This window comes from Corvus kubaryi, unplaced genomic scaffold (genome assembly GCF_017639235.1).
Source record: "Corvus kubaryi isolate FWS band 111438036 unplaced genomic scaffold, C.kubaryi_AGA036_p1.0 133, whole genome shotgun sequence".
NCBI classification, from domain to species: domain Eukaryota; kingdom Metazoa; phylum Chordata; class Aves; order Passeriformes; family Corvidae; genus Corvus; species Corvus kubaryi.
The window spans coordinates 23,106,011-23,118,486 of NW_024580667.1; the positions used below are offsets into that span (position 1 = coordinate 23,106,011).

At 44.0% G+C, this 12,476-nt stretch overlaps 1 protein-coding gene across 4 annotated transcripts in view; it reads left to right on the plus strand.

Annotated features, from left to right (window-relative positions):
• TMEM255B (transmembrane protein 255B) overlaps positions 1–12,476 on the plus strand; it is a 66,180-nt gene that overhangs the window by 52,131 nt on the left and 1,573 nt on the right. For all 4 annotated transcript variants that reach the window (XM_042039374.1, XM_042039388.1, XM_042039381.1 and 1 more), the window contains 3 exons: positions 2,626–2,711; positions 5,489–5,648; positions 11,629–11,772. In XM_042039374.1, the coding sequence (XP_041895308.1) occupies positions 2,626–2,711; positions 5,489–5,648; positions 11,629–11,772 (390 nt within the window). The remainder of the gene's footprint in view (positions 1–2,625; positions 2,712–5,488; positions 5,649–11,628; positions 11,773–12,476) is intronic.

Consider the following 12,476-nt stretch of genomic DNA (forward strand, 5'->3'; position numbering starts at 1 on the left):
GATCCGTGGCATTTATACTTGGTTTTTGCTTTTCCAAAGGTAGCCACGTAGTGAGCAGAGGACATGCTCTGCATGCCAGGCAAACACTTAACTAGGAAAGCAGATTGTTTATGGAGTGCAAGTTTCCTTTTGATTGACATTTCTCACCTGTAAGTGGTCTCCAGCTCATTTGGTCTGCCTGTTTCAGTTCTCTTTGCTCAAAGCAGAAAGAATTTGATTTTCTTGCAATTACCATGAGATGAGAACATATCTTCAATTGGTGCTAAGGAGATAATCAATCAGAAACATCCAGGACATGAAAAAGCTAAGTGTCTGGTCACTGAAATGAAATAATAGGTCTTGACATGCAGAACACCCACAAATGGCCTGTTTCCACCACCCTTGCTCACACCACACACTAATTTGTTTATTTTGGTTTGTTCACTGTTCTCCTAAAAAGGAGTGTCTTGTTCTGGGCATGTTTTAAAAGTGCGGTGATAAAAATAGATAACTATAGTAACTTCCTTGGCCAATAATATGTGTCTTGTAGAGTAGAAGCAGCTAAAAATGTGTTTTAAGATCATGCTGATCTCCCTGTTTTGTACTTCTAGCCTTCTACATTAAAAGGGGCAGACTGGCCTTATTATTGCTTGGAGAGGGAAAAACTACTTTTATTTCCTATCAGAAGTGGTCCCCAAACCATGCATCAGAACAAACCACTTTTTAGTAACCCATTCCATCCTATAAAGCCCTCCTATCCCAACTGTGCATGCGTAACGGGAGTTTTAACTCTGCAGGTCCTAGGCCATTTTCACTGCATTCAGGAGGTTGAAACCAAAGTCTGAAGATCCACTGAATGCAAAAGCATAGGGCATCCCACAAATGGCTGTGGTAACACAACTGTGCTCCAGGATTGGTTTTCAATCTGCTTTGAGAAGTGCTCCTTTCCTGCAGTAAGCTGCAGCTCAGGCTGAGGACAGCTGGACTTCAGGCCAACCAAGCCCTTAGGTTACATTCCAGTAAGTTCAGATACAATAGAGCAATGGTGATGAAACAAGGTTCTGTCTCAGGATGAGATGCCCTTGTGACAAATGGGATGTGTTTGTATCAAGCTGTGAGCTCCATTTCCAGATTGCAACCTAGACTGAGACTGTCCTTTTATAATCTAACTTCCATTTTGGGATAGAAGAGCTGATTTGTATGAGGCACTAACCACAGGTACAGCCTTGTCCTGAGCAGCAAAGAAATCCCAAGGAATCATTCTAATCTCCTTCTAACATTAGTTTTGGCACCCGTCTTCCACTGCTCAATCAAATCCTGCTAAGGACAAGTGCAGCAAGTCTGAGACCAGCTGCAAGATGAACTTTCTCTGGTGCTGGGTGTGTGTGTTTAAGGCTTTCCTTTTTGCCGGGAACAAGCACGTGAGGAGTACAGACTGATCAACAGTGACAGTTTTCATACTAAAAAGGATGCACAGATCCAGAACTTAGGACGTGAGAAACATCTGGTTTGACATCTCTTGTGGACACTATTCCACTGAGTAACACATTCATGGGTAAGCCAGAACTGTCTGATAAACTTGTCAAAAGCAAGCATGTATTCCTAAGCATGCTCCTTCTACTTTTTCATTATGAGGGGTTTTCCATTCAATAGTGCATTTTAATTGCATTTTGTGAACAAAATACTTCTCCAGTGGTTACAGAGACTTTTTCCTATCAAATCAAAGCTATAGAAAGAATGTATTTTCTGACTGCTAGCTTTTAAAACCTGACAGCTCTCCAGGATTTCAAAGTCAATAAGGTAAAAATCTCAGGGAAAAGAAAAGCCTTACATATAAAATATTTCAATTGGCCTGTAGTGCCAAATAGAAGTGATTAATGCTTACCACACTTAAGGAGTCATTAAAATGATTTTGTGTCTGGATGGAGAGGGGCTTACGTGTGCCTGCCTTTATTGTTCTAGCATCTGTCCATCCCTGCAATTCCTCCTCACATAAATAAACCTTTTCAGTTTTATAGTCAAGAGCCTGCAATAAATGGCACTTACTTGCTGGAGTGCTTGGATCTTTTCTGAATTATTCTGTTTGTGAGTTTGAAGATTGTTCTTGTTGTTGTTCATAATTACTTCCTTCCTCAGGAGGGTTTCACTGAAAGTGGAGAGCTCCCATTTGTTGGAAGCTGTTCAGATAAATTGGGTCCCTAGCCATTTCCCCACTATAATAGACTGGTGCTCTTGTCCACTTCAGTGTTTGTTGTAGTGTATCTCCCCAGACCCATGGTCACTGCATCACAGCTGTAGAGATCTGGGTCTCCTGGCTGCAGACTCTGGGTCTCATCAGAATAGCACCAGGCAGTGCAGCAAAGTGCTTGAAAACTCTGGCAGCCCTGGCTTCAGGCTGGTGCTGGGAGCTCTGTGCTCCATAGTGCAAATGCCCTCAGACTCAGGGGCTGTCATCCTGGTTAAAGCTCCTAGGAGCTCAGGGATATCCTTCTGGCTTGCAGTCATGAATTTTGAAATCTCAGGATCTTTCTGCACAACAGGTAATACTACTTGACAATGCTGTAGTAGCTGGGGTTTTTTGTGGTCAGTAGGGTGATTCACACAACACTGAAACATTGAGGATAAAAGTTTCTACTTTTTTGGCAGGTGACATGTCACACCTTAAACAGCAAGTGCCAGCTGAAAATAAAGAGTAACACATGCTATTGCTGTGATCTGTACAACTGTGAGAAGTAAGTACCTGTGTGCATTCCATGGCCTCTGAGAAATTCTTGGTAAATGGTAGGGCCTGAAGAAGTAACACAAGGAGCTTGTATGATGAGAAATCAAGTTCCTCTGCAGTTGCAGTCCTGATGCCAGCATAAAATAGGTCAGGATTTGTTCATAAGTGTTGGTATTATTTCAGTTTCTTTTTCTTTAAATATATCCATAAGCTTTTTGCTGCGTGCTCAAAACTGATCACTCAGTCACATCCCTGTTCAGATATACTGTTGGTCTGGCAATGCATTTTTCCCATTAGATTTGCTGAATGTTTTGCTTGACTCACCCTTTGCACGTCTCACTGTCATAGAATCACAGAATGGTTTGGGTTGGAAGGGACCTTCAAGACCATCTAGTTCCAACTTCCCTGCCAGGGGCAGGGACACCTTCCACTGGACCAGGCTGCTCAGAGCCTCCTCCAATCTGGCCTTGAACACTTCCACAAGTGGGACATCCACAACTCCTCTGGGCAACCTGTTCCAGTGTCTCACCACCCTCACAGTGAGGAATTTCTTCCTAATATCTAATCTAAATCTTCCCCATTTTGGCTTAAAACCACTCCGCCTTGTCTTATCACTACCTGCCCTTGTGTATCATCTTACCATACACTCTCATGCAACCTCTGCAACCCTCTACAGTTCAGCCACAGTCACTTTTCTTTCTTTCCTCCTGTGTATTTCTCATCTTTCTTCTTTCCTACATCTTTTTTTATTTTGGTTTTGCCTCCTCTTCACATGCTAGCAGCCCTGAATAACCCCAGTCCTTTGTAAGCCTCAGCTACTGTGATGCCAGACATGAACATTTTAGGCATAGGGAAACAAGGGTGGAACAATCAAGCTTCTACATAAGGCTTCTGCATGAAAAAGTAGCTCTTAGCCAGATGCTAATTCAACTAGAGAAGTAAAATGACATTTGGGACTAGAGGGAAGTGATCTATGCATGCATATTTCTTATGCAGATGGGAGACACAAAGTGAGTGAAGGTCTACGGAATGGATTAAAATCATATGTAGAATCTTTTGCTTATGTAAGAAATGTTAAATCTGGACATGATAGAGGTATACAAAACAAATGGGAAAGGTAGACAATATTCAACTTTGGTACCTTTTCTATGACAGACAAATGATGGAACATCATATTTGCAATGCAGTGTGTATATAGTGAGAATGCTTCCTTCCATGGTACACAGCTAATGCCTGCATGTTAACACTGAACCAAACAGCCCAACTCAACACAGAAAAGAACAGGGGTGTTAAAGGGGTGAAAGTATTCAGAGTTGTCAAGAAAGGTGACTGAGACTGTTGCTTAAAGCATAAAGAAACCACAAGGAGAGATCAGGCATGTTCCCCTTTCAGATGGAGATCCTCAGTGCCATTTTTCTAAGACATTGAGTTTGTTTGAAACACTTTGGGACTGATCACTGCTGCAACATTATTCAGCGATATAATTAAATGTGTATGTTCTGCTATTGTCAACATTCCGCAGTGGACAGCAAGATCTTATGGCACTAGCATGGACAAATCCAGGGTAAAGAAGCAGTCATGCTACTCTGAGGACTTGGCAGTTCCAGTTCACAATATGGCTAGAGAGAAGTCGGAGGAGGCACAGGCCCAGAAAGTGGTTTGTTGTCAGCCATGGAATAGACTGATATGAAGGCAAATCCAATTTCCTCAGCCTCATGGCAGCTGAAGCTGTAGGTTTATTTGGTTAAGATGGGCTCATGACAGATGAACTCAACAATAGTGGTTCTTCAGTGCCAGAACCATGACCTGAAGCCATTGATTGGATATTTTCAGAAGTTACTGTGCCTGGCTTGGTTCTTCCCAGAAATGTTGTGGACTGCTCTGCAGAGCTTTCCCTAACCACCACCTCCACTGCTGCGCCATGCAGTGGGGATGGAGGAACAGAAGAGTGAGCACAAACTGCTCACTTCTGGTTTCCACCATGATCTGATGGCAATTTCCTAACAGTGAAAAAACAGGCTTGGCATTTAAAAAAATCTTTCCAATTCTAATAGCTGCCCTAGGAGCTCATTTGTGGGCTCAAATTGAGGCAGGTACTGGAAAGAACTTCAGGAACCTGTGGTTTCAAATTCTGCAGTAGGGTATTTCTGGCTTTTGGCCAGACAATGAGGGGTATTTTCACCACATGCCTGATTTACAATAACCAATGTGGTGTAGAAATATGAACAAAGATTTCTGGATAGTATAATCCAGAGTGTAAAGACATATCTTTATACTGTACTGTGTTGCATTAATCTGGAACCACAGACACCATAAACAAATGTAGCCAGCTGGCAATATCTCCCTTCCTGTGGTTGAATTAATGCTTAAGCAACTTGTCTTCCCCAGTTTCTGAGATGCCAGCAGATTTCTAGGTGAGCTGGGAAAAAAAAACAAAGCTAAGCAAGCTTTATCTGGTAGCTAAATGACAAGGGCAGCATCCATATACCAAGGTAACACTTCTGTTTAGAGACAACTGAACAAAAACTAAAAAACAGTCCATGCTGGTAACCACCACCAATCAGCCAAACTGGGGCTGGTATTAGTTGGACTGTTTGATGCTGGCCTTAGCAGAGCCAGTTTTTCAGCAGAACTTTCTCCAGTTCTTCTGAGCAGTTTTTGGTGGGGGCATAGATATAGTACTTTGCCAAAGAGGAAAGCAAGCAGGAAGGAGTCAGATCCTGTAGTGTGCTGTATTATGTGCAAAACCATTCCCACAGCAGTGATGTTGTCTGCATTCTCTTTCAGTTCAGACCAGTCCTCCAGCTACTATGAATTTCTCGGCGTGAGCAGCTGTCAGGACGTGGTTCACCTGTACAGACTATTGTGGTCCTCCACAGTCCTCAACATCATTGGCTTGTTTCTGGGGATTATCACAGCAGCCATTCTTGGGGCGTTTAAAGACATGGTAAGGCTCACAGTCTTTTGCCTTATGCGAGGGCTTCTCATAATGCTAATGCTTGTTGGCATTACCAAGTGAGTTAAAACCAAAGAAGTATAAATATATTAAGGAGATGCTTTAAATGTGTTTCCTGGGTGTTGTGGGAGTCTGGAGTATTATGAGCCACTGCAGAAGTAACCAGTGAGTGTCACCCAGGTTCTTGTTAATAGCTCCCTTGGGGCGGATTAGAATGAAACAACACTGAATGATCTGTGCTTGCAAGTAAACAATGTAGGGTTTATTATAGAACACTTTTGTTGCAAAGGAAAACAGGTCTGGAGCCACTGTGGTGGTTATCTAGAGTAATACAACAACAAAAAGCATTGCAATGTGAAAGCGCAACAGCACCCAAGGACAGAGAAAAGGGGAAAAAGAGAGAGAGAGAGAAAGGACAAGAGTGTGAGGATCTCACTGCCCATGTGACAAGACTTGGCTGCTGTGCAGTCTTGGTCAAAGTGGTGATTGCTGACCACGTCCATCTGGTGGTGGAGGAAATCCCGAAGAACTGGTGGAGAGAAATCCCCGGAACAGATCCACTGGGTTTATATTCACTCTGGTTCAGGTGGGAACAGGTCAGATAGCTCCTGCGAGGCGGGAAGCTTGATATAATAATGAGAACCGTGGGACACTTCTGAGACAACACAGCTGCCCATCCCACCAGCGCAGTTGAGTCAGTTATGTCCCATCAGCAGAGATAAACATGCTGAGGCCACAGGCAAATGTCCTGAATTCCTTGGTACTTTCCCTGAGGGAGGAGGGGGAGCCCCACAACCCAGTGGTTTGTGCAGGGAAGCACAACTTAGCATGACAGGGTGCACAACCCGTCTCCACAGGATCCATCTCCTGTCTCACTCACAGCCCATCATTCACCCTGTGCCTTATCAGATCAGAGGTTTAGCCATTACACAACTAAAAGTTCACCTTGTCCATCTCAACCAAGCACCCTGGGGTCTCTACAAATGGGGGAATATTTTGAGTCATTGTCCTTTAACAACTCAGCCTCTCTCATGGATTTATACCTTTAGGCAAAGCTGTTGCCAGCTGTTCACAGCTAAGTGGGTCAAGCCTGGTCAAATACGTGAATGGAAGAAAAAACCACAACTATGTGAACAAATCCTGGCAATTCACCAGTTTTCCCTTCTAATTTGTCACTGAATATGTGGGCCAGCATGGAGTCTGAGGATGCTAGTTGGTAGCTAACGTGTAAAAGTCAAGTCCTAGGTGTGACTGTTCAGCCTTGTGTAGCTCTTTTCCCCAAGAATGGGGATGAATTCTGAAGTACCAGTCAAGTTTTTATTTAAACAGTTGTGTACTCGGGACACTTCAACATCCTCTTTTGTTTCACTAAGGAATGCCTACTCCCTGTGCCACGACACCATGTTGTGCTGATGTGCACCACAGCATTCAGAAGAGGCTGTGTGGTGGGAGGGATTCTCCAATAAAGTCCCCCATTTGCCTAGACTTTCTGACACGTTAAAGGGTGAAGTTTCTCTTCCTGGGATTATCACTGTCAGTGGCCATGTTTGCCAAAAACAATGGCTTAAGACCAAGCAAGGGGTTCATGACTTACTAGGCTGTCAGGAGAGTAGTAGAACTAAATGGGCAGAGACACGGAGATGGAGGTGAAATGCAGGAACCAAAGGGAGGTGTGATAGCAGCATGGGTCATCTTAGACCCATGATGTGTCTGCTGACTATTGCAGAAGATAAAACTGAATAGCAGACTGGAGGCCATCCAGGCCCAGCTCTGACCACCCAGCATTCCTTAGCAACCATGGCCAGGCTATCTACAACATGTGTTGGGTGCTTAAAACCATGCTTAAAATAGAGCAGGGTCATATGAATTGTTTGAAATTCACCTTTGTTAATAGTTGCAAAATTTCGAGGAAATATTCCTCCGTCTAGCTTAAGCCAAACAAGCACAATGAGCTATCACATGTAAGAAATGTGCAGCTGAGCTGTCCTTTGTGTAGGGGACTCCTGCAAGGAACTGATGACAGATCGCAGGCAGCCAGTAAAGAGTTGCAGCTGCCCAAAAGGAGTAGAAGAAGTTTTCCCATCTTAATTCATCCCCTCCTTGTGAGAGGAGCAGAAGGGGAGCAAAAACAACCACAGTGGGAAATGAGGGGAAGAGCAGCTTGCATGGGAAGTGAAGGCAGCCATCATCTACAGTTAGTCTTTGGGAGAGCACTGCAGCTTAGTGTCCCTAAATGTTTTCTCCTGCTCAGCAGATGGGTGCAGGTGCAGCTGTGGGAAGTGTGCAAAGAGCCAGCCTGAGTCCACCTAACCTGTCTTGCTCAAACCTAAGCTTATATGAGATTTGGGCTGATGCTTTGATACAGCTCTGCACTTTGCGGGGCCATCGCTGCACTGCTTGTGAGGAACACCAAGCCAAGGAGATGTTCCTGGGAGTACTGCAGTCTCTGTGGTCTGGCGCATTCCCTTGCTGGGAGGCAGAGCCTGGGTCACAGTCTGGGTCTTCTGACTGGGTGGCATAGAACCATGGAAGGAAATCACAGCAGCAGTGGATGTGCAGCTTTACCCCAAGCTTAGCTGAGTGAGTCTGTCAGGGCTCCAGCTAAAAACCTGATCTGAGTAAGCTGTTCAGTGTCTCCTCTCAGTGTGAGCAGGAAAAGGATGTCATAGTTCAAGGGAAAGATGACTTCGTGTCAGTCACCTCAGCTATGTTGTGAAAGTCTTACTAAAGCAGCAATCCAAAATGCAATGACCGCCCCTTGCTCCTGTCTGTGCTTTTTCAGGGCTCTTTTGAGCTGATTTCCTAATCTGCTTCTTCCTTTCCTTACAAAAGGAGTAACCCTTGGGGGAAGACAGGGGCGAAGAAAACATCAAGCAGAAGAGGAAAAAAAAGGGGCATGGGACTGAAATAAAAAGAGCAAAAAACCCCCATTAAAATATGTGGGAGAACTATTTACTTTGTTTAGGATGTCACCTTCTCACATAAATGCTCACTGGCATTTTGCAGGGAGCACTGCAAAGCCCCCTGAAATGCCTCACAGCATTGCTTTGGGATTGACTTCCAGAAAACACAAGGCCAGGCTGACTAGTCAAACAAAAAACATCATGTTTATCTCTGGGGAATGCTGGCAGCCAAAACATGTTACAAAGGGGAGAGTTTGCAAAACAGTGCCCTTGCCTTTAAACCCATCATATTTCCTGGACAGAAAAAAAGTGTTGTTTTGGTTGTTGCGGGTTTTCTTTCTTGTGACAAATTCCCTGCAGACCCTGCCACGCTCCCTGTGGTTCTGCTGCCTGCCTGAGGGCTGTGCTGGCTCAGTGGGAAACATTTCATTCTCTCCTGACCCCCAAGGTGTCAGCTCAGTGGCTGCTGTGTCACCCGTGGGGCTGCCCTCTGTGATCTGCAGGGTGCTGGGGAAGCTGCAGTGATTACAACAGGAATTCTCCTTTTGAGATCTACAGCATGCTTGGATATAGGACATGGAGGCAGTTGCCTTAAAGTTACTTCTAACAAAAAGCAGATTAAGATATTACATAAACAGATGTAGCTGAAGTACCCAAAATGATAACACACTGTGATTATTTCTTACAGAAATAGCAGGTAAAGAATTACATGGAAAACTTCACTTGCTGGTGCTGAGTTAATCTAGAAACTCCCTTCCCTGTCCCAGTATTCATCTGATGAATTCTGGATGTTTTTCTGACACACCTTGCCAAGGAATCTGCCTGCCCTGAGTTTAGGGCTGCATTAATCTGAACTACTGATAGTCCTGAGGGGAGGATGGGGGGGGGTGGGACGGGGCTGGCTTTTAAATTTTTTTTAAATTAGTCTCCTTGCAGTCCTTAAAGGAATCTTAACAGATTAAATAGCATTGCTTTAGCCTCTCTCCTTCTCCCTCACCCTGTTTTAAAAAGGAAAGCAAAATTAACCCCTAATTACTGAGCTACTTGCCATGGGTTTATGTGTTAGCACTCATGCAACTAAAGGTGCAATCAGATGTGAAAAGTAGCTGGAGCTCAGCCATGAATTCTCTGGCAGGTCTGTGTGAGGCCAGTGAGCTGACACTGGCAGCACTCCCTGGCTAGTTCATAGCTCCTTATCTCTTTTGACTTGGGTGTTAGTGCAGTTCAGAATGTCTCAACCTACCCATGTATTTTAGCTGAGTAATTTAACATAGAGTAATTACTGGAATACTTGATAAAAGCATCCTTCCAACCAGCTTCAGTACCTGCAAATTGTTGCTGGCCCTGGGGTGAGACCAGATAGCCTGGTTAATAAGGTGCTTTGATTAGTATATTTGGCGTGGATGACTCCCCAAATTTGTCTTCTAGGACTGTTGAGATGTTCATCCTTAGCAATTAGAGAGCATTGCTCTAAGGGGGGTGGAATGTGAGAGGACTGAGAGAGGTTCCCGAGAGAAGAAGCCAAAGAGGGTCAAACAGCAGCACCCGAAGAGACCCACACCAGAAAGTTGGTGACAGATGCAGAACAGGCATCTGTATTTCACATCTGTGGTGAAGCAAGTGTTTCTTGATGCATTTATGTCAGAGGGATCTGATTTTATCCCTCCTCTGAGGAAGGAAGGGCACACTCTGGGGCTGTGGTGCTGGCCCCAAACCTTTGCATCTGAAGCAAGCAGGTTACCTGCTCCTCCCTACTCCTGAGACAGTGTTTTTTCGTTTCTCCCCACCATATCACCCAGCAGGGCAGGTAGAAAGGAGGGTACCTTGCAGGTGAGAGTGTTTTGAGGAGGGTGCCTTGAAGATGAGAGACTTGCCTTCTCTCATGAAATAAGCTCTCTGCCTTTGATCCCAGCCTTCCTCCATGCCAGCTCCTGAAATGCCAAATTTCTCCAGGAAACTAAGGTCTAGATTGTTAGATAACCTTATGTGGTACATCAGTGACCTAGATGATGTTTTCCTTGTAAAAACACAATTAATATACCTCTTTCTCAGTCACAGAGAGATCTCACACTGTCTCCAGAGGATGCAGTGGTTTATATCTCGCACTGATAAATCTGAAAGAAAATGGGAAAAAAAAAAAAAAAAGAAAAAAAAATCCTGGCCACTGCTTTCTGCATTTGTCTGGCAACCACCATATTTTATTATTTCAGTGAAAAGAAAATTCCATGCTCTCATGTGGAGGAATCTGCTAACAAAAACAAAGGAAATAAAAGAAACCGCTGGATTTATATCATGAAAATACTTCACAAAGCTCTGTTGCTCTGCTGTCCTTCACAAATTGTTACATAGCACAGGGGTTTAGGGTTTAACACAAACCCTGTTTCACATTTAGCTTTTGTTCTTTTTTTCCTGACCAAGTTTTTTTAGCTGGTTTAATATGAGCTACTACTTCCTGCAAACTTTATTTTGCGTTGTCATTAAAAGACAGGCCAATAAATCCATGGGAGAAGGGTTTTATTCAGTAGGAATGAGGTATGCACATCAAGAGTGATGCTGGAGAGCCAGCAGCAAACTCCATTTCCCAAGTGAGAGGGAGTTGTGAAAGAGGAGCAACTGGTCTGGAAAGGGAGATCTAGGTAAACCTGTGTAGGAAAGCAGAGAGAAAAGACTTGAGGGCATCAGGTGGTTGCTATTGAAAGAAGTCTGCAGCAAATAGTGAAGGACTTGGTGTTTGGTGCTGGAATGAGTAAGAAGAGGCAGCCAAAGCTGTGCTCTTCAGGATGTCTCAGATCTGGAGTCCTGCCAGCACTTCTGTAACTGTTGCCAGGGATGCTCCAGCAGTCTTTTTCCAAGGGAAGAAGATTAAAATAGCTGTGTATTTTTACTCAGAAAATTCATTCTGGATACACCCTCCTCTCATTCTGTCTGCTCCTTGGTTTTTTGTACTACTGGTGTTGTGTTGGAAAATAGAAAGTTGTTAAATTGTCTTGTTGCTTGTGTTAGGAGCAGTTCCTGCTCCAGACCCCTCTACACTGTGCTGATATATTATTGTCTCCTATGCTCAACAGGTACCTCTGTCCCAAATTGCTTTCAGTGCTGCACCTCCTCCTCAGATCCTGTACAATCCTGCCCAGCAGATCCTGACATATGCTGGGTTCTGTCCTTCTGCGGCAACAATTTCTACATATCCATCCTACCCGTTGCCTCTTCAGGTACAGTACAAAACCACACCCTTCTTACGCCATCAGAAAAGCGTAGGCTGCTACTCAGTACAAAATTTGCAGAGGTAGGGCTTAACTGGACCCCAGCTCCCAGGTTTGTCACTGGGATGATTAGTCTGTGCCCAGTTTTCTGGTCTGTTCTCAGACCTCAGGCTTTCTCTGGTTGTCCTTTGGACTCTTACTTGCTGATGAGGTAAGAGTAGCCAAGAGTAGAGAGAGAAGGGGATAGAAACACAAGAAATAAGGCTGAAAAGGTTCATGTAAGTAGTCATGAGGATCTGTTGTGATTGTTCAGTCCTGTGTCCACTGAGAAACAGAAATGCATTGCATTTACCCCAAATTTTTATCTGCATTCCAAAATAAACACAGTTATTTCCCTAGATTTCTACTTTTTAAAAAAAGTGTGTTCATTTATCTTCCTTCCGCTTCATAACATTCAGCGTCAGACCCCACCAGCTGTCCCCAAGCCAGGAGAGGTTAGTAAGAAATACTGGGATCCAAAAGGGAAAACGTAACCCTATTCCTGGGAAAAAAAAATAAAAGCAACCCACCTCCCTGTATGTATGAACTCATTATGTTCCAGTTTGGAGAGAAGTAATTTCTGCATCAGTACATGAATTTAAAAGTCATCATAAACTTATTCAAAGGTACAAATGGTGAATGATGGAAGCAGGAATGATTAGGAACAGCCAGAA